Raw genomic sequence first — 25,479 nt, forward strand, 5'->3', positions numbered from 1 at the left:
TTCACCATCTCACATACTGTATATTTGCCTTATTTACCTCACGTCCGGCCCCCAGGAATGTAAACTCCGGGAGGGCAAGGATTTTTGTGTTTTGTTCACTTATGACTCTCCAGCACTTGTAAGAACCTGACACTTAGCAGGTGCTTTGTAAACGTACACAGAGTGAATGAATGATGCATGGGCGGGGCTTGGGGCAGAACCAGAAGGTCTCTAGGTGTGGCCCATGGGAGGCGCGGGGCTCTGAGACTAGGCAACCAGGTCTGGATGGGGTTGGAGGTAAATCTTACGGAGAAGGGAGGGGCTGGGAGGGGCAAAGGTCCGCGAGAGGGCAGAGCAAGGCTCGGGGTGGGACCTTGGGGCGGGGTCTTTCCAGGGCTGGGCCGTTTCCAAGGAGGGGTGCCTTAGGGGCGGGACCAGTACAGGGGCTCGGCCTACCTGAAGCGTGGCCAATCTGGAGAAGGGCCGGGCAGGGGCGTAGTCAAACAGGGAATATATATATATATATATATATATATATATATATATATATGAGAAGGGCGGGCTAATGCCGGGGCGTGGCTAGGGAGGGACCAATCAGGGGCAGAGTAAATCTGGGCGGGGCCGTAGCAGGGAGGCAGAGGCGGGGCCAGATCAGGGGCGGGGCCAGGCCGGATTCTCCGCTGTCCCAGGTCCTGGAGCACTCCCGCCGGGCAGGTCTGGCTCCTGCCCTGCAGGCCCCTCCCTGGCTGGCCCGGCCCCAGGGTGAGCACGGCCGGACGTCCCAGGCTGGGCGGCCGCGGTCGGACCTCGCCCCAGAAGCTGCGCTCCGGGCCAGGCGTCCGCGGGGGGCCCCCCGGCGGACTCAGCGCCATACTGACCCCGGGGCTGCCTCCCGGGAGGTTCCGAGGGCGAGGGCGAGGGTGAGCAGGGTTGCCGGGGCCTGCGAGTTCATACGTGTGTGCGTGTTTGTGTGTGTGTGCATATGCATACCAGTGTATGTACAAGTGTGTGGACGTTTGTGCTCACCAGGGGAATTGTGTGCGTGTGTGGAATTGGGTGGTGTGAGGTCCAGGGAGCTGATTGTGTGGGCAAAGTTGCATGTGTGTGCAAGGGTGATCCTGTGTGGGAGGTGGGTCATGCATGTGTGTGTGTGCGTGTGTGTGTGTGTGTGCGTGTGTGTGTGTGTGTGATAGAGACATTGCATGTGAAATTTAGTGAAGACTGTGTATGTCAGGGTATCTTGGAGGAAAATGGAAGGGCAGGTGCAATGATACTTGGGGGGGGTCTATAGGGGACGTCTGTGGCAAGCTGTGGGGTGTGTGGGTGGATGGTGAATTGTAAGAGTGTAAGAGTTGCAAACGTGGGTTTCCATGTGAGTAGCAGTGAGGGGTGCTTCTGGGGGCCTCAGTGTGAAGGAGTGGAGACCAAGGAAAGTTTGGGAGTACTGATTGCTCTTGGAGGGATGAGTGTGGCCTGGAGCAGTGGGTAATGGTCAGGGCAGGTGTTTGGGGCATGGCCCGGGGAAATTTGGTGATCACAACAGCCCTCTTGCTTTGAGGGCTGGGGAGATGTGTGGGCAGAGCATGAGAGGGCGGGCTTGTCCCTTGTTTGGGGAAGCAGTGGGCAGGGTTATGCTTCAGCTGGAGGGAGCTGCTACCTTACCAGTCACCTGTCACCCAGGTTTTGTGCTCACTCCTGCCTGGGTGCTTCTGTTGGCGCTCCTGCGAGAACATGGTGCAGAAGTACCAGTCTCCTGTCCGCATCTACAAGTACCCATTTGAGCTGGTCATGGCGGTGAGTGACCCCTGGTTCTCCAGCCCCTTGTGTGATGGTGAGAGGGACACAGGAGGTCAGCTGTGCAAAAATGCAAGGGAGCCCCTCAGACTCCCAGATGAGAAGGAAACTGGCGAGTCCAGTTTCTCCCTAGTGACCCTCCACCCAGCCACCCCAGCCTTCTCCACATCTTCTGGAATCCTTGTCCACTGACCACATCACAAGATCTTTCTTTCTCCTTGCTGAAGCAGACTTGTTCTCTCATCTCAACCTCCTCTGACAGAAAACAAGAATATCATGGGCCAAACCACTGCTGTCACTTTGTGTAATGCTAATAATAGTAATAGTAAATGTACTAATGATGATGAGAGTAGCAGCCATTCACTGAGGGTTCCAGTGCCAACTCTTTACATATATTGTTTCATTATTCTCATTTTACTTCCGCTAAACTGTAGCTTGGAGAGGTAAAGGTGGCCCCAAGTTCTGCGGCTGATAAGGGGTGGAGCCAGGGCACAGACCCATGCAGGGGAGTACTCTGGAGCCATGATTTTTTTTTTTGCCATATCCCCCTCCATCCTGCCCAGGGTCTTCCTTCAGTTTGCACATCCCCTCTCCTTTCCTTCAAAGAAGCTGACGGGGGTGAGTGGGCAGCAGGGGTCCAGGAACAGCCATTTTCAGGGTAGCTTCAGACTGACTGTATGTAAATCAAGTAGCCACTCAGTCAAGGGACTAGAATTGGCTCCCAAGCTCTTAGCCTCCTGGATCAATAATCTTTGCACCATGGGGCAGATGCTGGAAACAAGCAGATGTAGCTTTCCTTCTTGGGGCCATCCTTCTGCCTCTCAGAGGTCCCCTTCCTTGGGAAAAAAAGGGCAATGCTATGGGGTTGTGTTAGGAGTGAATGAGATAATATGCAGTGCCTCTCGCCCAGTGCCTGACACACAGTAGGCACTCACTAAATGTGGTTGTCACTGTTATCACACCACATGGTGTTATAAATGATTGTGTTGAAAGTGTAAGAAACTTTGGAATCCCCCCACATCCTCCCTATCCTAACCTATTACTTAATTTCAGCTTTTGATCCAAGAACTTTCATATCAATTGGTACCTCCATGGATATGTGTCCCGACTGGTCTTATTCTACAAATCTACTTATATATGTGTTTATAGTCACATAATGGATTAAAAAAAATTTTTTAACGTTTATTTATTATTGAGAGACAGACACAGAGCATGAGCAGGGGAGGGGTAGAGAGAGGGAGACAAGGAATCTGAAGCAGGCTCCAGGCTCTTAGCTGTCAGCACAGAGCCCGACGTGGGGCTCAAACTCACAAACGTGAGATCATGACCTGAGCCGAAGTCAGTCGCCTAACCAACTGAGCCACCCAAGCACCTCCTTAATGGGTTTTGAAACATCACTGGAATCATTCATACATGTTGTGCTGTTATGTGCAGATGGTTCCAGGGCAAGAGGCAGGGGCTAGTATTGACTAGCTGGCTGACCTTGGGCAAATTATTTAACCTCTCTGAGCCTCCATTTCCCATCTGTAAAATGAGGAGTACCAATCCTGGTTTCCAAATCCTGGCACTGTACATGGATTAAATGAGTCAATATACATAAAGCTCCCAATGCAAGGTCTGGTACAGACCAAATGCTGTTACTGTTATTGTTGCTGCTGCCTGTGGCTGTGTGACTTTCTCGTATTTGTAATGAGGGTCAGACACCAGGGGATGGCGAAGAGTCAGAAATACTGGGTCCTTGCTACTGCTCTGCTATGCTCTGGCTGTGTGCTATTTAAAAGCCACTGAATGTATCTGAGCCTTGATTTCTTCATTCATAAAATGGGGATGGTTATATGCACTTCATAGGGTTGTCATGAGGATTAAAGATTTTATATATATATATATATATATATATATATATATATATAGGTGATAAATACATTTATATATATATTATAATGTGGAAGGAATGGGGGGTGAGGGGCAGGTGCCCCATGCAGGTCTTGGTCCATACCAAATAGACAATAAATGGCAGCTAAATATAAATACTTGTCCTGTAAGGTTCCAGGCACCCTACTTAGTCTAAGACCCTAGGGTTCATTCATTCATTCATTCATTCACTCATTCATTTAAAAAAAGAGAGATACTATCCCAACCCTTTTGGGACAACCCACAGTCCAGGGACCTATGGTTCTCTACAAATAACTGTAGAGAAAGCTGAGACAAATAACTGTAAAATGGAAGACTAATCCTTTTTTTATAATTGCATGAGCTTAATAAATGTAAATTTAATTTAGCATATTTAGGATTCTCCAAAATATTTACAATCATTACACTTTAAAACATGCCCGCTAGGGGCACCTGGGTGGCTCAGTTGGTTGAGCGTCCGACTTCGCTCAGGTCACGATCTCACGGTCCGTGAGTTCGAGCCCCGCATCAGGCTCTGTGCTGACAGCTCAGAGCCTGGAGCCTGCTTCAGATTCTGTGTCTCCCTCTCTCTCTGGCTCTCCCCCCGTTCATGCTCTGTCTCTCTCTGTCTCAAAAATAAATAAATGTTAAAAAAAAATTTATAAAAAACATGCCCGCTAACCTTTTGGGATGAGCACTGGGTGTTGTATGGAAACCAATTTGTCAATAAATTTCATATATATAAAAAAAAAACAAAAACAAAAACAAAAAACAAAAAAAAAACATGCCCGCTGAAGGAGCACTGAAGGCTGTATTAATAAGGCTGGTAAAGTAGTCACATTGAGTTTACTGGAGTATGTTAAGCATATTTTGTAAGCTTCCTGTTCCATAAATGGATGCAGGACTCTGCTTACTCCTCTACCTGTTAACAATCCCTAGATGTTGTTGCATAGAGGCTTGTGGGTACAGCAGGAAACAAGGTTTTCAGATATTCATTTCCTGTATCTGCATTAATTTAAGTTATTTGGGACAACCATGCCCATGTTTCCTTACCTTCCATACAATCCTTATTGGTGAAAGGGCCTCAAGGCTCTGCAATGTTAGCGACAAAGCCACTTTACCGACTGTTTACAAAACATCATTGTCCCCAAAATAGCTGCATAACTCAACATAACTTGCATGCTGTGTGGGCACAAAAGGGTTTTTCTGCACTTAATGTCCGTCTTTGTTTCTCAGCTAAACACTTGCTCTCAGTTTGGGTCAGATGCCAGGGAAGTTTCGGATGAACTCAGCTATTTTCACTGCATCCGAGTGACTAGATGGGCTGGCCTTTGGTTTTTCTGTTTAACAAAACTGACTTGAGAATTAAAACATTGCTTGTTTCAGAAGTCCACCAGCAACAAGCACAAAATGACTAAAACTGGGCTCAAGGAATTGGTCATAAAATAGCACCGAGGCAACATTTCCAGACCAGATTAAACAATTAAAAAAATTTTTTTTTTTCTCTTTCATCTCAAAAATGTAACTAATCCAGTGAATGGGCGTCTCTCTCCTTGGGCCAAATCCCCGGGCAGGAATTCTGTTTCTGAAGGGTGGGATTCCAGGGACCTTTGGTTTCTTCTTTCTTGACTGTGTTCTGTATTAATTTGGTTCAAAACAGTCAGCTCGTATTATCTTGGTAAACAGAGGGAAACAGTTAAGACAATGGAGGCAGCTGGTATAAGATTGAAGAGGGCCTTTGGTCCCTTTGTGTGTGGGGTCCCTGAAGGTGGCGATGGGGTCTTTGTACATAGAGCACAAAGGCCGTGTCTTGCACTTCGGACTGTGGTCGCTCGAGCATCGAAGGCCACTCTCTGGTCAGCCTACAGCCTGTTGTGAATGGTTTCTGGGTTCTGGCCTCTTCTCCCAGACGGATGGTTGCTAAGAGGCAGATCCATCATCTGGGTCCCTGCTCTAGTTTCACACCTGGAAAATGGAGGTCATAAAGGCTCCTGTTCCTCATAGAGTTGAAGTGAGGATTGACTGAAGGGACAGGGATGCCCGGGCAGGGCCTGGCACATTGTTAATGCTGGTGAAATATTGTTTAGGCTTATTGTTATTATTTATTGTTTTCATAGCTTTATTGAGCTATAACTCATATACCCATTTGAAACGTATGGGTCAGTGGTTTTTAGGATTCATAGAGTTGTGTAACTATGACTACTGTCAGTTTTAAAACATTTTCATCGACCCAAAAAGAAACCCTGTACCCATCAGCAGTCCTCTCCGATCCCCACACCCCAGCCCCTGACGACCACTAGTCTACTTTCTGTCTCTGTGGATTTGCCTGTTTGGGACATTTCCTATAGATGGAACCATACAACATATGGCCCTTGGTGACAGGCTTCTCTCATTGAGCATCATGTTTTCAAGGCTCATCCATGTTGTATCATATCAGCACTTCATCCCTTTTTATGGCTGAATACTATTCCATTGCCTGGATAGACCATATTTGTTTATTCATTCATCATTGTTTCCTGTGTTGGTCTGTTATGAATAACACCGCTATGAACACAGATGCACAAGTTTTTGTGTGGATATATTCTTTCCAAAGAAATCCCTGCCATGAATTATAGTGATTATTTGGCAGGTTTAAGCAAATTTTATTTTTAAAATTTTATTTAACAAGCATGTTCACGTCCCAGACACTGTTCTGAGCCCACCCAAATATTAAGTCAAGTACCTCTCCTAAGCATCCCATGAGACAGGTTCTGTGGGTGGCACCATTCTACAGAGGAAGAAACCGAGGCACGGGAAGGATGAATGGATTACCCAAGGCCACAAAGCAAACATGAGGTGGCTGGGGACTTCACTGCAGGCAGTTTAGCTCCAGAATCCACATTCCCAATCATGAGCTCTGCCATTTGTCAGAGCTGAGGATCTCAACTTTTTGAGGTAGATCTGGGCCCAGGGAGCAGTCTCGTGGGGATGGTTACCACCAAAGCTGTGCCCCGAATGACTGTATTCCATCAGGACACCACAAAGGGGAGCACAGCCAGAACCCACAGACCCTGGCCTCCTGGGGGGCAGCAGATGCTGACAGAGCCTGGAAGCAGTTACCGACCCAATGCTCTGTGTGTCCAGCCCTGAGACTTGCTCAGAGTCAGATAGTTTCATAGCAGCCTTAACTGCAGAGGAAGGAAAAACAAAGGCTTTCAGAGCGTAAGGCAACTGTCCCCTGGTCAGTGTATTCATATGCTATAGCTGCATAACAAAGCACCACAATGGAGGCTGGCTTAGAACAACAGAAATCTAGAGGCCGGACATCCAAGGTCAAGGTGTCAGCAGGACTGTGCTTCCTCTGAAGGTGCTTGGGAGGGATCTGTTCTGGGATTCTCTCCTGGCTTGTGGCAGTTCTTTGGTTTGTGGGAGCATAACTACAAACTTCACCTGACATATTTCCTGTGTGTGTGCCTCTGGGTCCAAACTTCTGTTTCTATAAGGACACTAGATCATACCAGATTTATAAGTACACTCTACTGACCTCAATTTTAACTTGGTTGACCTCTGTAAAGACCTTCTTTCCAAATAGGGTTACATCCTGAGTCACCTGGGGCCTAGAACTCCAACCATACCTTTTTTAGGGGGACGCAATTCAGCCCATTTATGCTCACTAGTTCAGTAAATGGCATCATCAGTAAATGGCAGAGATTTTAATTTAGGGAAATCTGACCCCATAGCTTGCGCTCACAGCCAGACACTCCAGATTCTGGCTCTGACGTTCAGCAAACACCTGTGCACCAGTGGCCGCGGCAGCTTCAGGAATGACCTGGCTGCCTCTTGTCCGGGCACTGCCCTGGGATCCCAGTGGGGCTCCACAGCCCCGTGACTTGAGCTCATCTCAGATTCTGCAAATCGAAAGAAGGAACATGGCTCGGGGTAGAATTTCTTCAGCAATAGGCTTTTCACACAGAGGAAGGGTTATGGAGGTGAGGGCTGTCATCAGCAATTAAGTGTTAAAATATTTAAAGACCTGGCCTTTTGTATTGATAAACAGCTTGTAATTTAGCAAATGGGTTATTAATAAGGAGCAGCCTCTGGAAGTGAATCCTTGCAGCTCAGGCCAAGGGTAGTTACAGTTGGACTGGTTGTTATGGAGGTAGTTTTAATAAAGCAGCAGGGGCCTCATTTAAATGAGTTTAAATTAGTTCCCTGGAGCCCATCATATGATCCTGTTGCTAACAGATTAAGGGAAGCGACATTTTCCACCCTGGATTGCTTACAGGACCTGGGAGAACAGAAGTGATCCATCACGCAGCAAAGTGATCTTCTGATTTCAGAAGTACATTTTAGGTCCTTACTCATTAGTTAATTCAAATATTAATTCACACACATGTTTGTGTATGCATCCTACAAATATTTTTTTTTATGTTTATTTATTTTTGAGAGAAACAGAACGTGAGCAGGGGAGGGTCAGAGAGAGAGGGAGACACAGAACCAGAAGCAGCCTCCAGCTCTGAGCTGTCAGCACAGAGCCCGACACGGAGCTTGAACGCACCAACCATGAGATCATGACCTGAGCCGAAGCCAGATGCCTAACCAACTGAGCCAGCCAGACGCCCCCCTACAAATATTTTTTAATGTTTATTTATTTTTGAAATGAAGAGACAGAGTGCAAGAAGGGGAGGGACGGAGAGAGAGGGAGATACAGAATCTGAAACAGGCTCCAGGCTCTAAGCTGTCAGCACAGAGCCCGATGCAGGGCTTGAACCCACGAACCACCAGATCATGACCTGAGCCAAAGTCAGGTGCTTAATGGACTCAGCCACCCAGGTGCCCCTGCATCCTATAAATATTTATTGAGTTTCATTGTATCCCAAGCAGCATGCTGAGTGTACGGGCTACAACATAGCTGATTCCTAGCACTTGTTGAAATGCATCATGATTCTGTTGGTTTCCTTCCTTGTTTATTTATATGGGCCTTTCTCATAAAAGTAAGTTTCAGAAAGGTGGAGACTATGTCTATCTTGTTCTGGTTCTCCCGACATAATCCCTTCCTGCCCTCAGAGAGCTTGCAGTGGTGTGGGGTGTGTGTGTGTGTGTGTGTGTGTGTGTGTGTGTTTCCGAGAGAGAGAGAGAGAGAGAGAGAGAGACAGAGACAGAGAGACAGACAGAGAGAGACAGAGAGAGACAGAGAGAGAGAGAGACAGAGGAACTAGGCAAATGCTGTGTAGCTATGTATGTAGCTATGTATGCTAATTCATAATAGGGAATGAACAGAGTACTGTAGGAACAAGGGAAGGGGCCAGTTAAGGGTCTTTTAAGTCATTCAGGCTGAGCCTTGCCAAGGGGAGGAGGGCCCACTGTGTGCAGAGAAGGAGCAGACCTTCTCTCTGAAGAAAGAAATGTGGCTCATATGAGCTCCAGTGTGATTTAGAAAGTGATTGGCAGGGTCAATTCAAGTCTGTTCAAGGACCTCAGGAGCTTTGGAAGGTTTAAGCATGCGTGACATGGTCAGATTTCGGGTTTAAGTAGATCGGAGGGGGTTTTCCATCCCAGAGGCCAGAAGAACATGGAGAAGCAGAGGTGACAGAGGCTGGGCACATTCCTGAGACACTTGAAAATCTAAAATAGCGTTTCCCTCCCATCAAGATCCTGACATACCGCTAAATGTCAGGACGCACTAGGCGGGCGTCTGCCTCTTTGTCCCTCCCTGAACCACCAAGGGCACCAGCTGATCCTAGAAATTTGTGGGCACAGAGTGTGTTCGGAGGAGGAGAGTTTCCTCCACCCTGCTCCCCATGCGTGGGTGAGAATCCACAGCAGGTTTTTGTGCAGTTACCGGGCGGGGCGGCCAGGCTGTGCGTTCCCCTCGGTGCTGCAAGAGACTGGGCGTTCCGATGGTGTGAGCTCACGACAGAGGGACACAGTCCTGGACAAAGTGACATCCAAATCCAATCCGTGAGAAGAAGGGATAGAATTGGAGCAAATAACACCTGGGGCCCTACTAACTGCACCCATGCTGCAGCCTTAGGACCAGGAAACTGAAATACAGGAAGAAGTGTTCCCTGGAACCTCGTTGAGGGCTGATTCTTCGGCCAAGAGCCGTGGCTGTACCCCTCTCCATGACTGCAGAGGGGAACTACTCAAGGGCTTATTCATCTGTGTGAGAGGCACCTTCCAGGACTCAGCTTTCTGCCAGTGGAGCATAGACAGCAATCCACAGGCACAGGTTACCCTCTGGGCCTGTGGCAGTGTCCTGGCAAGTGTAGACAGCAGCGGGGGGGCCCTGCACTGCTCCCCCTACTCTTCCAGGTAGAGATACATGTCAGTGGTTCCAACTTCCTGCTTTCATTCTCCAACACCAGCTCCTCCCTCCTCCTCAGCCTCCTTTCCTTCCTTCCTTCCTTCGGCAAATATTAGCTGGGTGTCGACAGCATCCCAGGTGTTGTACAAGGCACTGGGGAATCCAGGGATGAAGAAAACAGACACAGAGAGAGAGGTGTTGACTATAAACAAACACAACATACACACATAATATCCTATTTCAAATCACAATCAATTCTCCCGGTAGGGCTGATAAACCATCCAGGAGATGGCTTACTCTTTTTTTAAATCTTTTAAAATGTATTCATATTTGAGAGACAGAGAATGAGCGGAGGAGAGGCAGAGAGAAAGGGAGACACAGAATCTGAAGCAGGCTCTAGGCTTTGAGCTTTTAGCACAGAGCCTGAGGTGGGGCTCGAACTCACAAACCGTGAGGTCATGACCAGAGCCAAAGTTGGATACTTAACCGACTGAGCTGCCCAGGTGCCCCTCTTTTTTTTTTTTAATTTGTGGTAAAATATATATAATGCAAAATTTCTCATTTATCCATTTTTTTTAAAAAAGCTTAACCTTTTTTAAGTGTACTGTTCTGTTCAGCATTAAGTGCATATACACTGTTGCACAAGCGCTCATCACCACCCATCCCGAGAACTCTTTCAGCTTCTCAAACTGATACTGTTCCCCCATTAAACACTAACGCCCCATCCCTCCTGCCCCGCCAGCCCCTAGTACCCAGCCTTCTACTCTCTGTCAATGAGTCTGACTACTTCAGGAACACATACAGGTGGAGCCATATAGTATTTGTCCTTTTGTGTCTGACTTCTTTCACTAAGCGTGATGTTTTTGAAGTTCATCCATGTTGTAGCATGAATCAGTGCTTCCTTCCTTTTTATGGCTGAATAATATTCCACTGTATGGACGGACCACATTTTGTTTGTCTATACATCTGTCAATGGACATTTGGGATGTTTCTACTGTTTGGCTATTATGAATGATTCTGTAAAAGTATCTGTTCAAATGCCTGCTGCTTTACTCTTGTCCATTAAAAAAAATCTATGACGTGGGGCGCCTGGATGCTTCAGTTGGTTAAGCATCTGACTCTTGATTTTGGCTCAGGTCATGATCTCACATTCGTGGGTTCAAGCCCCATGCTGGGCCCTGAGCTGACAGCATGGAGCCTGCTTGGGAGTCTCTCTCTCCCTCTCTCTCTCTGCCCTCCCCCACCCCTCTAAATAAATAAATAAAATAAACTTAAAAAAACAACTGTGATGTGATGTCTGGCACTGTGCTAAGTGCCTTAAACATATTACCTCCCTTTAATCTTCACTGTAGTCCTTACAAAGTAGATATCATGATCTTTCTCGTTATCTTCTCTCTCTCTTTTCTTTCTTCTTCTTCTTCTTCTTCTTCTTCTTCTTCTTCTTCTTCTTTGAGGGAACTGAGTCTCAGAGGAGTTAAGTCGAGGTTGCCCAGCTGGCACATGGCGAGGTTGCCCAGCTGGCACAGTAAACCCTGTGCTTTGACTCTGCTGTCCCACCACACTGAGGCTTGCCCCTTTGCTATGTCCACATGTCTTGGCTGCAGGGTCCTTGTGACCCTTTGTCTCCATCTTTTGTGTCTCCAGAGCTAGCTTTAATTAGAATAGCAGCAGCTTGTTCAGCTACAGGACTGTCCAGGTGTACCTGTTTTTATAGATTGTATACAGCCCTCATTTCAAAAGGCTCCAGAGTCACCTTGCCCGGGTTCTCCCATGCCCGCTACCCCTTATCAGCTGGGACGACACCACTGCCGTAGGATATCTCATTCACCAAGCTCTAGCTCAGCAACTTGGCCAAAGTTGAGGGAACCAATACGGTGGAACGTTATTCAACTGTGAAAAAGGAAGGAAACACTGACGTATGCTACAGTGCGGTGAATCTCGTATACATCAGGCCGAGCAAAGGAAGCCAGATACCAAAGGTCACACACCGTATGATTCCACGTACATGAGATGTCCAGAAAAAGTGATTGCCTAGGGCTGGGGTGGGGGCAGAGGGGACAGACTGTAATCGGTAGCGAATTTCTTTTTGGGGTGATGACAATGTTCTGGAACGAGAGAGTGGTGATGGTTGCGCAACTCTGTGAATGTGCTAAAACTCACTGAACCGAACACTTTAAAAGGGTGCATTTTACGGTATGAGAATTATATCTCAGTTTTTTAAAAAAAAGTTGGGGGAGCTGAGAGGATAGATTCTTATCTGTCGTGGGGTCTCCCAGGCTTCAAGGGGGCAGGTGGGGTCTTCAAGGAAGTCTCCTGAGGAGTGTGACAGGGGGGGCAGATGCCTTGCCTGAGGTCACGCAGTGGTCAGTGCCCCGAATGCAGCCTGCAGCGTGGAAAGGGAAGACAAAGTTAATGTGGTCCGGATCTTCTCTCCACTCTCTTAGTGGAAGGTTTGGGATAAGCAGCTTCCAGCTTTTTTTGAATTTGCATGAGGAAGAGCAGGAAGGAAGGGGGGGGGAGGAGAGGAGGCAGCAGCTGTCAAGTGATTAGCAGAAATAGCTTTTCTGTACTTTATAGAATCTCACTCTTTTTTAAAATTTAAATTTATTTAACAAATGCTTATGTAGAACGAACCATGTGCCAGGCACTGTTCTCAGCACTTTACAAAAACGGACTCCTTTATTCCCCCCCACACATCCCACAACACAGCAAGGTAGCTACTTTTCTTATTCTCCTTTTAACAAATGAATGCATTAAGGAGCTCAGAGCTTGAGGACTCCTTCAAGGCCACACAGCTGGTAAGAGGCAGAGATTTGGACCCAAGCCCCAGAGTCCATGTTCTTAATGGGTATGCAATGCTGTCATTCATTCACTCATTCATCATGTAAATGTCTACTGAGTGTTGACTATGTCACTTTGACAAGTTGGGGGGGGGGGTGGGAGGGGAAAAAACTCACTGGCAGGGGCCGATGACTTCTGATGTCAGAAACGGGTACAACGGAGGGCTCATTGGGAGTGGATGACTCCACTTGACAGATGAGGCTGAAGGGAGAGAGAGGACATGCTGTGCTCAAGGAGGTAGGTTCCTGGGTGTAGGCAAGTCTGGCTAGGAGGCCAGCCGCCCATCTCCACTTGCTAAGTGTGTCACTGTGGAGTTTTGCAGGATGGAGGCCCACGGGAGGCAGTCAACGGAAGTTTCCACTGGTCTCTGCCTACCCCAGCTGTGGCCCTGCATGGGCGGTTTCTGGGCCTTGGACCAGCTTCCTTTGTGAGCCAGGAGGCTTGGGTGTCCTTCTCCAGCCACCTGGCAAAAGAGCTGTAACTGAATCCCTTCTGCTACTTTGTGTCCCTGAGGGGGCCAAACCATGTGTGTGTTCGGCACAGAGAAACTCAGGCCTGATTTGTGGGAACAGGAGTCCGCAGAGAGGATACTGTGGGCTGTTTGATCCTCTAAGACCCTATGATGGGCCAAAACCAAAGGTGCCCCTGACAGGTTTTAGGGTTTTAGGCCAGGTTTTAGGCCAGCAGGACTCAGGATTTCCAGACTCTTGACGCTTGTGATGTAGCTAAAGTCCCCCGAGGGGCAGGGCAGAGTGGTTCAGGGCTGAGGTCTGGGTCAGACCTGTTGCGCTCCAACCCCACCACTTCCTGACAGTGTGATGCCTTCCCAAACCTCAACTCGCTTATCTGTAAAATGGGGAAATTCTAATTCCCATCTCGGGGCACTGCAAAGAAATACAGTTATCGCCCTAAAAATATCATAGCAACAATGTCTGACACTGGACCTCACAACCCCAGGGACTCTCTGGCTGGAGATATGCCATTGGATGGACCCTGTATTTTGGGCCCCCTGCCTTCTGCATGGAGCCTGAGTTCTGGCCGTTCCCCTCACCAGTGCCTGGCATGTCTCCATCAATGCAGCAGCCATTACTTACTTGAGGAAGGTAGCACCTTCCCTTTCAGGGTCAGGGACAGTTGTGCCCACGCACCCATCTGCTGCCGCCCAGCCCTCTGCCCTCCGCTGTTATCTGGGGGCTCCAGATGGAGCTCTTCTGACAAGAGGTTTGTTACAACAGGAAGTCAGCCTTCCTTAGATGCATGCGTTGAATCCATGGCCTGTCATTCCCCTCCCAGGACACCTTTCTGGGGCTTTTTGGATCACCAGCAAGTTTAAGTTATTTTTTTCTTTGCTTGTGAGCATTTATTAGCCCTAGTGTGTCCCAAGAACTGAGACAGGCATGTGTGAGGTCAGTGCTGTGGAAAAGCATGTAGCCCAGGTCTCTGGCACACAACACACAAGCTAGTACATGGCTAAAGGATGTGATAAATGGTATTGAGGAAATGAATGGGCTAAAAGGACAGAATAGGGAAGAAGACAGTCTTGCAGGGGAGAAGGTGGGGGAAGATGTCCCACAAAGAAGGACCAGCACAGATGAGTCCCTGAAGCCAGAGCATCTCTTCAGCCCCCCGATCCAGGTGTCCTACCTCTCTGGAAACCCCAGTTACTCAAGCCTTCTTCTTCCTTCACTATCAAGTAAATTGATTAGTGGTCCAAGCAGACGGAACGGCCAGTGCAAAGGCTCTATGGTAGGAACAGGTGGTGGGCACATGAGTGTCCCGGGGCTGACATTAAAAAGTACCACAAAAATAAATAAATAAATAATAAAAAGTACCACAAACTGGGTGGCTTAAACAGCAGAAACTTTTTTACTCCACAGTCTGAAGGCTAAACGCCAGAGATCAAGGTGTTGGTAGAGTAGGTTCCCTCTGCAGGCTTGAAGGAGAATCGGTTCCATGTCTTTCTCCTACCTTCTGGTGTTGCTGGTAATCTTTGGAGTCCTTGGCCGGTAGAGGAATCACCCAAACCTGTGCCTTCATCTTTACACTATATGAGTGTCTGTGACCAAATGTCCCTCAGTCATATTGGATTAGCAGTCTCCCCACCCCCACCCCCACTCTAGTATGACCTCATCTTAACTACATTTGCGACAACCTATTTCCAGATAAGGTCACATTCAGAGGTACTGGGTAGGACACATAAATTTGGTGGTGGCAGGAAGGGGGCACAAGTCAACCCATAAAAATGTGTTTTAGAAAGAACAAGGTCGGGGGCACCTGAGTGGCTTAGCCAGTTAAGTGTCTGACTTCGGCTTAGGTCATGATCTCACAGTTTGTGAGTTTAAGCCCCGCATTAGGCTCTGTGCTGACAGCTCAGAGCCTGGAGCCTGCTTCAGATTGTGTGTGTGTGTGTGTGTGTGTGTGTGTGTGTGTGTGCCCCTCCCCTGCTCACACTCTGTGTCTCTCTCAAAAATAAATAAACATTTAAAAAAGCAGAAGAAAAGAAAAGAAACAGCAAGGCTGGCGTGGCTGGAGCGGAGTGAAGGTGGCTAGTGGGAGAGATTGCCTGGAGCCTGGCGGGCCACAGCAAGGAGTGTGGGACACATTCTGAGCATCTAGGCCTGTTCTGACTACGTCATTTCATCTGGGGAGAAGGAGAGACTGTAGAATAGTCAGGGGAAGTGCAGAAACTCAAGGGCAGTGTGGCCGCCGCCAGTAGGAGTTGAAGTACTAAGTGTGGAGAAGGGAGAAATTGTGACCACAGGGCCCCAGGGACAATGCCTGGCTGTTTCCCAGCTGCCCAGGAGAACAAGCGAGCTGCTGAGCAAGGTGTTCCTGAAGGAGTGGGGTACTGGGCCACAATGGGATTCAAATCCACATTCACCAGTTTTCATTGTGTGACCTTGGCTTAGTTACTTAGCCTCTCTGGGTTCCAATTTTTTCATTTGTCAAATGACGATGCCATTCAGAGGACGAAATAGAAGAAAATGCACAGCTGGAGGAGCACAGTGAAGGCTCCTTGAGTGCCAACTGCTCTGAGACAACATCTGGTGACCTCCTCACCATCCCATTTTACAGATGAGGAAATAGAGGCTCAGAGAGGGCAAGTGACTTGCCCAAGGTCCCTCAGTGAGAAAGGAGAAGAGACATGAACTGAGCCTGTCCAGTTCCGAAACACGCACCCCTTTCCTTCCACATGCTTTCAGAAAAGGTCAACATCCCTCTGCCTGTCACAGAGGTGGCCCAGGCCAGCGCCTCTGGCTCCCTCCTGCATTGGATCCCAAGGAAGTACTCGGATAGGGCTGGTCAGGAGCAGTTTTTGCAGACCTGTGTTCTGCTGCATTTGAGTCTTGTTGCCTGGGGAATGAAAATTCTGGCTGTCTTCAGTGAACCGCCCGGCAAGCTTGAGCTTGGGTTTCATACTCTGGGACGCAAGCTTGGGATATACCCATTTTCCAGGTGGTAAAAGAGGCTTAGAGAAAGAAAGGATGTGCCTCTGCCGGGAGGAAGTAGAACTGTGGCCACCAGCACAGAATTTGCCCACTTCGCTTTGTCTGCAGGCTATGCAGGCTTCTGTTAAGTGCCTGCCTACTGCGCACTCTCCCCTGGGGAACAGGGGCTCCTTATTCTAACCCTGGTGTGTCTGCTGTGTCTGTACAAGGCAAGCAGCTTCAACATATGGCAGGAAGATGCACTGGGCTGGCCTTGTGGGGCCTGGGGTGACACTAAGGGCACCAGGCACAGTTCCATCTCTTCCTTGCCCCTCCCCCGCCTCTGCCCTTCTGAGCTGGGAGGAGCCGGGAGGGATGGGGGAGGAGGTGCGTGTCCTCAGATGCCTGCACTATTTTTGGAGCTGCTTTGATCCTGATTCCGGGGCACGTGGACTGTGACAGGCTCTTGGAGCAGACCCCATTTGCATACAGTCGGCTATGGATGCCGGCTTACCCAGGAGGCTCCTACCCTGGCACTTCTGGAACCGGGCACAGACTCTCGTCCTCCAAACTGGATGCCTGGTATTTCTTTTGCTCTCCTAACTGCCAGGGCTGGAACCTCCAGGACAATGTTGAACAGACGTGGCCAGAGTGGACATCCTTGCCTTGTTCCTGATCGTAGGGGGAAAGCATTCCATCTTTTGGCATTGAGTATGATGTTAAACTGTGATTTATCAGGTTGAAGATGTTCCTTTCTATTCTTCATTTGTGGAGTGTTTTTATCATGAAGAGGTGTTAGATTATGTCCAGAGTGTTTTTCTGAAAGATGCCTTCTTTTAAAATGTTCCAGGCAAGCTCACTTTTTCTTCTGAGGATGAAGTCTCAAATGCAAATCCAAAGAGTGAGTTGCAAACCATTGCTCAGGCACTGGTGTGTCACAGCTCTTAAACAGGTGTCTGCTCTTGTAAATGAGACCACAGCCCAGCAGGAGGGAGGAGGCTAGAGCCCCCAGCCCCCTTGACACTCACTCCCCCTCTGCCCCTAGGCCTATGAGAAGCGCTTCCCCACCTGCCCGCAGATCCCCGTCTTCCTGGGCAGCGAGGTCCTGCGCGAGTCCCGCAGCGCAGACGGGGCGGTGCACGTGGTGGAGCGGAGCTGCAGGTTGCGCGTGGAGGCCCCGCGGCTGCTGCGCAAGGTGGGTGGGGAGGGGTTCCCAGAGGTGCCGGGGGACCCCACGGAGGAGGGGACTGGAAAGGGGGGGATCTGGGGGCGGGCTCAGGTGGTGAAGCCAGTGAGTATGCATATGAGTGTAGGTGCTGGTGGTACACGTCCTGGAGTTGGGGTTGGGGCCTGCGGAAAGGGGGGGTCGTTCTAGGTCAGAGGGCCGGTCTGGGAAGGACAAAGGCCTAGGAGCTAGGGACTGGGGCTGGTGGACAGGCTCCGGGTGGGGCACAGGGGGTCTTGGGGTTTGTGGGTGTTGGGCTGGGTACGGGATACTGCTGGCTGGTGGGAGGCGCGGGGTCTTGGGGTCTTGGTGAGTCTCGGTATCCAGCAGCCCCCACCCCCTCACTGCTCCTTCCCTTGCAGATTGCCGGCGTAGAGCACGTGGTCTTTGTGCAGAGAAACGTGTTGAACTGGAGGGAGAGGACCCTCCTCATTGAAGCCCACAATGAGACTTTCGCCAACCGCGTGGTGGTCAACGAGAACTGCAGCTACACTGTAAGCCTGCGTCCCGCCCCCTTCCTGCGTCCCGCCCCCTTCCTGCGTCCCGCCCCCTTCCTGCGTCCCGCCCCCTTCCTGCGTCCCGCCCCCTTCCTGCGTCCCGCCCCCTTCCTGCGTCCCGCCCTCTTCCTGCGTCCTGCAGTCCACGCATCAGCCTAGCTGCCTGTCCCCTGCCCCCAGGGCCTTGTCGGATAAATTGCAGGACATTCACTTAAATCTGCAATTCAGATACACAGCTGATACTTTTCTGTTTGTTTAAATAGTCTCACATACCGCTTGGGACATACTTACCAAAATATTCTTCGTTGTTTATCTGAAATTCAAATATGTCATCCTGTATTTTATTGGGGAAAGCTGTCAACCTGCCTCCCCCTCCCTCTTCTCTCTGTCCTTTTCTTCCTCCTTGAAAGGGAGGCTCATTTACGTTTTGTTTTTTTTTTTTTTTTAATTTTTAATGTTTATTTATTTTTGAGAGACAGAGAGATCATGAGTAGGGGACAGGCAGAGAGAGAGGGAGACACAGGCTCTGTGTCCGAAGCAGGCTCCAGGCTCTGAGCTGTCAGTACAGGGCCCAACGTGGGGCTCGAACCCACGAACCATGAGATCATGACCTAGGCCAAAGTCAGACCCTTAAACGCCTGAGCCATCCAGGGGCCCCTATAGTTTCTTCATCTGTAGAATGGGGTTAATGATGACACCTCCCACAGGGGTTATGGTGAGAAGTAGGGGAAGAAAATATCCGAAACCCCTTAGAAGAGGGCCTGGCACATACCAAGCCCTGTATGTGTGTTACCTTTTCAGATCATTAATAGTAATTATTATTATTCTTCAGTACACACTGACTGCGCATCGACTATGTGCCGGGCACCCGGCCAGAGCACGGACTAGTCCCCCTGACCTTTGTTCTTGCAAGGACCTCCATTCCAGTGGCAGATACAGACAAGAAAAAAGGTCAACGTAATCTTACAACTTCACGAATACTAAGAAGGGATCCAGAAGACAGGATTAGGGAAAATAAGAGGAGAGGCACTCTGTTAGGTGACAGTGTCCCACTGAAGCCACCAAGCTGAGAGCTGGTGGATGAGAGGGCTGGGAACAGAGTTCTGGAGTGGGAACAGCATGTGTGAAGACCCAGAGGTGGATGAGTGAAGTCTGAGAATGGGGGCTGCAGGGGCAGGGTCCTGCTGCCCCCGGGTTGGAGTGAGGGAGGAGTCTGGAGGCGTTTGCTGGGATGGAGCCCAGCTCTGCCACCTCCTTGCTGAATGATGTTGGGCAAGTTGCTTCCCCTCCCCAGGCCACCCCTTGCATACCTGTCAGCAGAGCCCGCCTCATCCGGTGCTGGCTGGAGTCTATGAGACAATGTAGGTAAAGCTCCTTTAGCCTGTGCTAGATCCCCAATGCTAGTTTTCATGATGATAACTCCAGTGTGGTAACTACGGTTCATTAGAGCCTTCCCTATGGGGGGGAGGTGGGGAGGGTGGGGCATTGCCTTGTGTATCTGTCCCATCCCCAGCATTTGGCATGGTGCCTCGTATACAGCAGGTGTCCAGTAAATGCCCATTGCTTTTTCTTTCCACACCTCCAGCTCCTCTGGGAATTGGACCCAGAATATTCCAATGCTTACCTCTAGGGAGTTGTGTGGGTGGCAGCTTTTTATAAATCACTTTTAGTGCATTTATAATATGTATTTAGTGCATATTTCTCAGCATGAGTTCTACCAACCGCTGAATTAACGTCACTGAGGCTGCTTGGGAAATGCAGGTTTTCAGGCCCTGCCCTGGACCTATTTGGCCCAGGCATCTGCATATTTAAATTTTTTTTTTAATGTGTATTTATTTTTGAGAGAGAGAGAATGAGCTGTGGAGGGGCAGAGAGAGGGAGACACAGAATCTGAAGCAGGTTCCAGGCTCTGAGCTGTCAGCACAGAGCCCAATACGGGGCTCAAACTCACAAACTGTGAGATCATGACCTGAGTCGAAGTCGGATGTTTAACCGACTGAGCCACCCAGGTGCCCGGTATCTGCATGTTTCACACACTCCCTGGTAATACTTCTGCCCAGGAAAGTTTGAGAGAGACTAAGCCTGGGTCTGCATAGAAACTCTGTCAACAAAGTTTGTCCGTGTGTGTGTGTGTGTGTGTGTGTGTGTGTATTTGTTTACAATAAATATGTAACATAATAAATACTTTAAAATATATATTTAAAATATGTAAGAGTTATATATAACTTACATATAATTATATATTAAGTACATTAACTCATTTATAAAGTTTATTTTGAGGGAGAGAGAGTGAGAGATAGTTGGGGAGGGGCAGACAGAGGGAGAGAGAGATTCCCAAGCAGGCTCCACACTGTCAGTGCAGAAACTGACGTGAGGCTCGAACCCACAAACCATCAGATCATGGCCTGAGCCGAAACCAGGAGCCAGTCACCCAACCGACTAAGCCACCCAGGTGCCCCTAAATATATTACTCATTTAAATATATCATTATAGAACAGTTTTTAAGGGACAGGCTTGCAGATGCCAGACCCACTTCCTTCCAGCCCCTCATGAGAAGGCTCTTTGTTCTCTAACACTTGGCATTGTTCTCTGGGTGGGGTTGCTGCCCCCCCACTCCGGTATTGCCATGCTGTCCACGGCATGCTCTGGTTGGGCCCAGATCACCAAGAGAGCCCTGAGAGAGGGCACTGCATCCCCCACAATGAGACTTGTCACTGCGGCTGCCTGGCTTTCAGGTCCACCCCGAGAATGAAGAGTGGACTTGCTTTGAGCAATCCGCCTCGCTCGACATCCGGTCCTTCTTTGGCTTCGAAAGTGCCTTGGAGAAGATCGCCATGAAGCAGTACACAGCTAACGTCAAGAGGGTAAGGGGTGGGCTCCATCAGTCACAGGGAGGAAGGTACACAGACCTCAGAGCCTGGTTCAAAACCTGCTCTGACACCTGACAACCCAAGTGACATCGGGCAAGATCGATCCTTAACCTTCCTTGGCCTCAGTCTTTTCATCCATAGAGTATCCTAACAATGACCATAACCTACAAGATAATGAGTGGAAACCACCTGGCCTGAAATGGGGGCACCATAATCATTATCCAGATGCTCCCTGATGTTTGGGGCTTGTGTAGTGATCTCTGGACAGAGGAGGGGCATTCTGTGGTGCTTTTTCCTGGTTCAAATTGGTTGCTGTGTAAAGCTCTCAGACCTGTCCCCGAGAGGCCTTTTCGCATAATGAAACGGGTGAAATTCATTTCAACAAAGTATTTTAACCCACATGTTACCTATAGAAAACCTACCAATGAGCTATTGTACATTCTTTGTTCCGTCCTAAGTCTTGGAAATCCGGTTCATATCTGATGCTCACAGCACATCTCCATTTGGACCGGCCACATTTCAAGTTCTCGTAGCTACGTGTCAGGGGTGGGGCTGCAGCCAGGTGGGGGTGACTCCCAGGCTGATGAGGTTATCCCTGCTCTCCTGCCCTGCGGCTCATATGCCTCTGGTCTCTCTGGCTTCCAGGGGAAGGAGGTGATTGAACATTACCTGAACGAGCTTATCTCCCAGGGCACCTCTCACATTCCCCGGTGGACGCCTGCCCCTGTCCGAGAGGAGGACGCCCGCTCCCAGGCTGGGCCGAGGGATCTGGGCTCCCTGGAGGTTGACGGGCCCATCGGTGCTCCAGGCCCTGCGCCCGAGGTGGTGGTTACAGACGGTAGGTCCCTGTGGCTGAAGCCAGCTGGCCAGGCCTGTACGCTTGTGCCCCCCACAACCGCCCCAGTCCCTGGAAACCTGCTTTGTGTCTGCTCACTCCGAGGGGGAAGAGTTGCTGCGGGTCCCCTTGGGAATGGGTCTACGATCTGGAATGACTCAGCTTCCGCCCTTTCCCGCTGCTTTACCCTCTCTTCCTTCCTTCCGGCCCAAGAGCCAGAACTGGTTTATTTCTAAATCAGGAATTGACCTGATCTGGTGCCTCAGGGCTGCCCTTTTCTCTGGTTTTTTTACTATTTTTAATTATATGAGTAATGTATGGAGATGGTAGAAAGAAATATTCAAACTTCTTGGAAGATGTAAATGAGGAAGTAAGACTCTTTTCTTCTCTCTGGAGGCAATACTAATTTTGTGGTCGTATTTCGTGAAACTACCTAGGCATATATATGTACATACATATACACACATGTGTATATACAGGCATACATACCTGTATAATTTATGCTGAGCCAACATTACACATTCTACTTGATGTTTTGCTTTTTTTCATTTACTAATGTTGCTTGAACAGCTTTCTATGTCAGTGCATCTGTTTTAGCACTTTGCGGTATTTCATGGTGTGGCTGCACCATAACTTATTTATTAATAAACATTTATTGTTGGGGCGCCTGGATGGCTCAGTCAATTAAACGTCTGACTCTTGATTTCGGCTCAGGTCATGATCTCACGGTTTGCAGGTTCAAGACCCATGTTGGGCTCTGCACTGACAGCATGGAGCCTGCTTAGGATTCTCTCTCTGCCCCTCCCCTGCTCGCTCTCTTTCTCTCTCTATTTCTCTCTCAAAATGAATAAATAAACTTAAAAAATAAACATTTATTATTATTTTTGTTAGTTTATGTATCTAGTCTTGTCTTTATGGACATGAGGTTTCCAGTTTTTAAAACATAGAAATAACATAGTGTATCTTTGTACTTAAGTTTACTTACTTGTTTTGAGAGAGGGAAAGCCCCAGCTGGGGAGGCACAGAGAGAGAGGGAAATAGAGAATCCCAAACAGGCTCTGCACGTGAGTATAGAGACTGATGTGGGGCTTGAACTCATGAACCATGAGATCATGACCTGAACTGAAGTCGGACACTTAACTGACTGAACCACCCAGGTGCCCCATTAAGATTTTATTTTTAATCTCTACCCCCAACGTGGGGCTTGACCTCACAACCCTGAGATTAAGAGTCACATGTTCCACCCACAGAGTCAGCCAAGCACCCCTATAGCATAAAATTTTTACAGTTGAATTGCTGGGTCAAAGGTTATATGCAGGTAAAATTTTGGCAGATTTACCAGTTAGGCCTTCAAAGATTGGTTGTACTAATCAACGTTCCCCCAAAAGTGTGTGGCTATGTCTATTCCTGACTTCACTCTGGCTCCCCGCGAGACTATTATTAAATGTTTTAAACTTCTGAAAGCAAAAAGTGACCTCTAGTAAATTAGTGATTAGGTCTTTCCTCACGAATGAGGCCAAATATTATTTTCTCATGCTCAGTGACTCCATATGGCTTTTTTGTGAATCTCTCTTCTTGTACTTTGTCCATTTTCCTGTTTGCCCATTGATTTCTTTCTTTTTTTAATTAAAAAAAAATTATTTATTTATTTTTGAGAGAGAACGAGACAGAGCACGAGTGGGGGAGGGGCAGAGAGAGAGGGAGACACAAAATCTGAAGCAGGCTCCAAGCCGTCAGCACAGCCCAATGTGGGGCTCAAACTCATAAACCGTGAGATCATGACCTGAGCCGAAGTCGGAGGCTTAACCAACTGGGCCACACAGGCATCCCTGACCATTGATTTCTCATTGCTTTGTAAGAACTCTTCATATGTAAGGCAATTAGCCTTTTGTCGTATTTTCGATTTTTAATGATAATGGGAAATGTTTACAATATAATTTTAAATAAATTAAAAAAAAAACCCTAAGACACAAAACTACACATACTCCCTGAGTTCAGTTTTAGCTCTGTGCATTTGTGCTCATGATGATTCATTCTTTTGGGGTCACTGAAATGTCAGGCTTGGCTTTCTTAGAGATATGCCACATAACCAGTAAATTACATCTGGGGCATTGTGTAGGGAGAACAAAATTCATTCATTCACAAATATTTATTCTGTACCAACTCTGTGCTAGCTGGCTGCTGCTGTATGTGAACTTTTAAAATATTTAAAAAATTAGGGGCGCTTGGGTGGCTCAGTCCGTTAAGCGACTGACTTCGGCTCAGATCATGATGTCACAGTTCGTGGGTTTGAGCTCCACGTGGGGCTCTGTGCCGATAGCTCGGAGCCTGGAGCCTGGTTTGGATTCTGTGTCTCCCTCTCTCTCTGCCCCTCCCCTGCTTGTGCTCTGTCTCTGTCTCTCAAAAGTGAATAAACGTTAAAAATTTTTTTAAATATTAGAAAAATTAAAACTTCTGCCTCTTCTTGCACACATTGTCTGGTGGTCATGACTTTTACCCTAATTTTGCACCAGGCTTTTCCTTCCTTCACCCTCTGCACTGTGCTCAGGATGGCTGGCGAGAGGCAGAGTCACCCCCCTTCCACCCTGCTCTGAATCACTGAGCCTTTGTGCTCAGGAGAAAAGGGCCTTCACAGCCGCATAGAGGCCGGAAGGATGCTGGTATCTCCTGTCTCCCTTGTGTTCTCTCTCTCATCCTGTCCACTCCCCCTTACCGTCTCCAGCATCTCCCTTTCTGACCACTCTGTTTGGGGGGTCTGGACGCCACCTGTCCCCGCACACCACCAGCATCCCTCCTGCTTCTGTTTACCCAGATGCCTGCTGACCTCCAGCCCTGGACTTTTTTTGTTTTAGAGGGAACCATTGGGTCCTGCTGCTGGAGGTACACACATTCCATTTGTTTTCTTATTGTGCCACCTGAACACAAAGAGCAGGCTACACTCATGGGAGCTGCTCTTTGTGGACCGTCTACCCACTGCGGAGATGCTAACATGCTGGTGTGCCTCACCATGCCAGCATCTGCCACCTCAACAGTTAAGAGTGGGCAATGGGTGGGGCACCTGGATGGCTCAGTCGGTTAAGCGTCTGATCTCAACTCAGGTCATGATCTCAGGGTTCGTGAATTCGAGCCCTGTGTCCGGTTCTGTGCTGACAGCTGCAGCCTAGAGCCTGCTTCAGATTCTTTGTCTCCCTCTCTCTCTGCCCCTCCCCTGCTCACACTCTGTCTCTGTCTCTCAAAAATAAGTAAATGTTGAAAAACAAATTTTAAAGAGTGGGCAGTGGGACCTCAGGTTGAGCCCAGCCTCTAAATGCCCACACATGCTGACCCCCAAACAGCCCCATTGTGCAGGACAGGACTGAACAGTGTTTGGAATGATCCGTGCAGCTCCCAGGCTGTATTTTGGGGTCAGGGCTCTGTCTATAAAAGGCCTCGAGCCCACAGAGGGGCTGGGAGGTGGGAAGGCAAAAGGAACTGTATTTACTGACCATCTCTTGTATGCTTGGTGCACCACGTGCATCCACTCGCTACTTAACCTGTCTTGGCCTCAGTTTTGTCTTCTGTGAAGTGGGGACAGTAGTGTGCCTGCCTCACTGGGGCGTCGGGACAGCTCACTGAGATGGTGCATGTCTAGAAACATGAGTGCGTATTGTTAATAATCTTCAGAGATTGGGTAGCTCCAGGGGGTGGGAATTAGCTTGATGTCCGAAGTCAGAGGAGACAAATCACTTGCCACTGTGAGATCCAAGCTGGCCCCACCATGAGTTTTCAGAAACCCCTTGGAAAGGGCCAGCAAGACCAGAAGATGTGGAGCCCATGTGGCCGTTCTTGGGTGAA

The 25,479-nt window shown here is 48.7% G+C and overlaps 1 protein-coding gene across 5 annotated transcripts in view; it reads left to right on the top strand.

The window, feature by feature from the left end:
* Positions 1 to 689: 689 nt before the first annotated feature.
* Positions 690 to 25,479, top strand: part of SEC14L5 (SEC14 like lipid binding 5) — a 45,282-nt gene continuing 20,492 nt past the window's right edge. Inside the window, exons 1-6 of one of the 5 annotated variants that reach the window (XM_030300987.1) lie at positions 690 to 899; positions 1,660 to 1,773; positions 17,264 to 17,413; positions 17,806 to 17,937; positions 20,676 to 20,804; positions 21,456 to 21,648. In XM_030300987.1, coding sequence (XP_030156847.1) covers positions 1,711 to 1,773; positions 17,264 to 17,413; positions 17,806 to 17,937; positions 20,676 to 20,804; positions 21,456 to 21,648 — 667 coding nt within the window. In that variant the 5' untranslated portion in view covers positions 690 to 899; positions 1,660 to 1,710. Of the gene's footprint in view, positions 900 to 1,659; positions 1,774 to 12,930; positions 13,028 to 16,556; positions 16,801 to 17,263; positions 17,414 to 17,805; positions 17,938 to 20,675; positions 20,805 to 21,455; positions 21,649 to 25,479 lie in introns of those variants that run through there. The other 4 variants (XM_030300988.1, XM_030300990.1, XM_030300991.1 and 1 more) reach the window with 4 other exon arrangements.

Source organism: Lynx canadensis, chromosome E3 (genome assembly GCF_007474595.2).
Source record: "Lynx canadensis isolate LIC74 chromosome E3, mLynCan4.pri.v2, whole genome shotgun sequence".
Lineage (NCBI taxonomy): Eukaryota > Metazoa > Chordata > Mammalia > Carnivora > Felidae > Lynx > Lynx canadensis.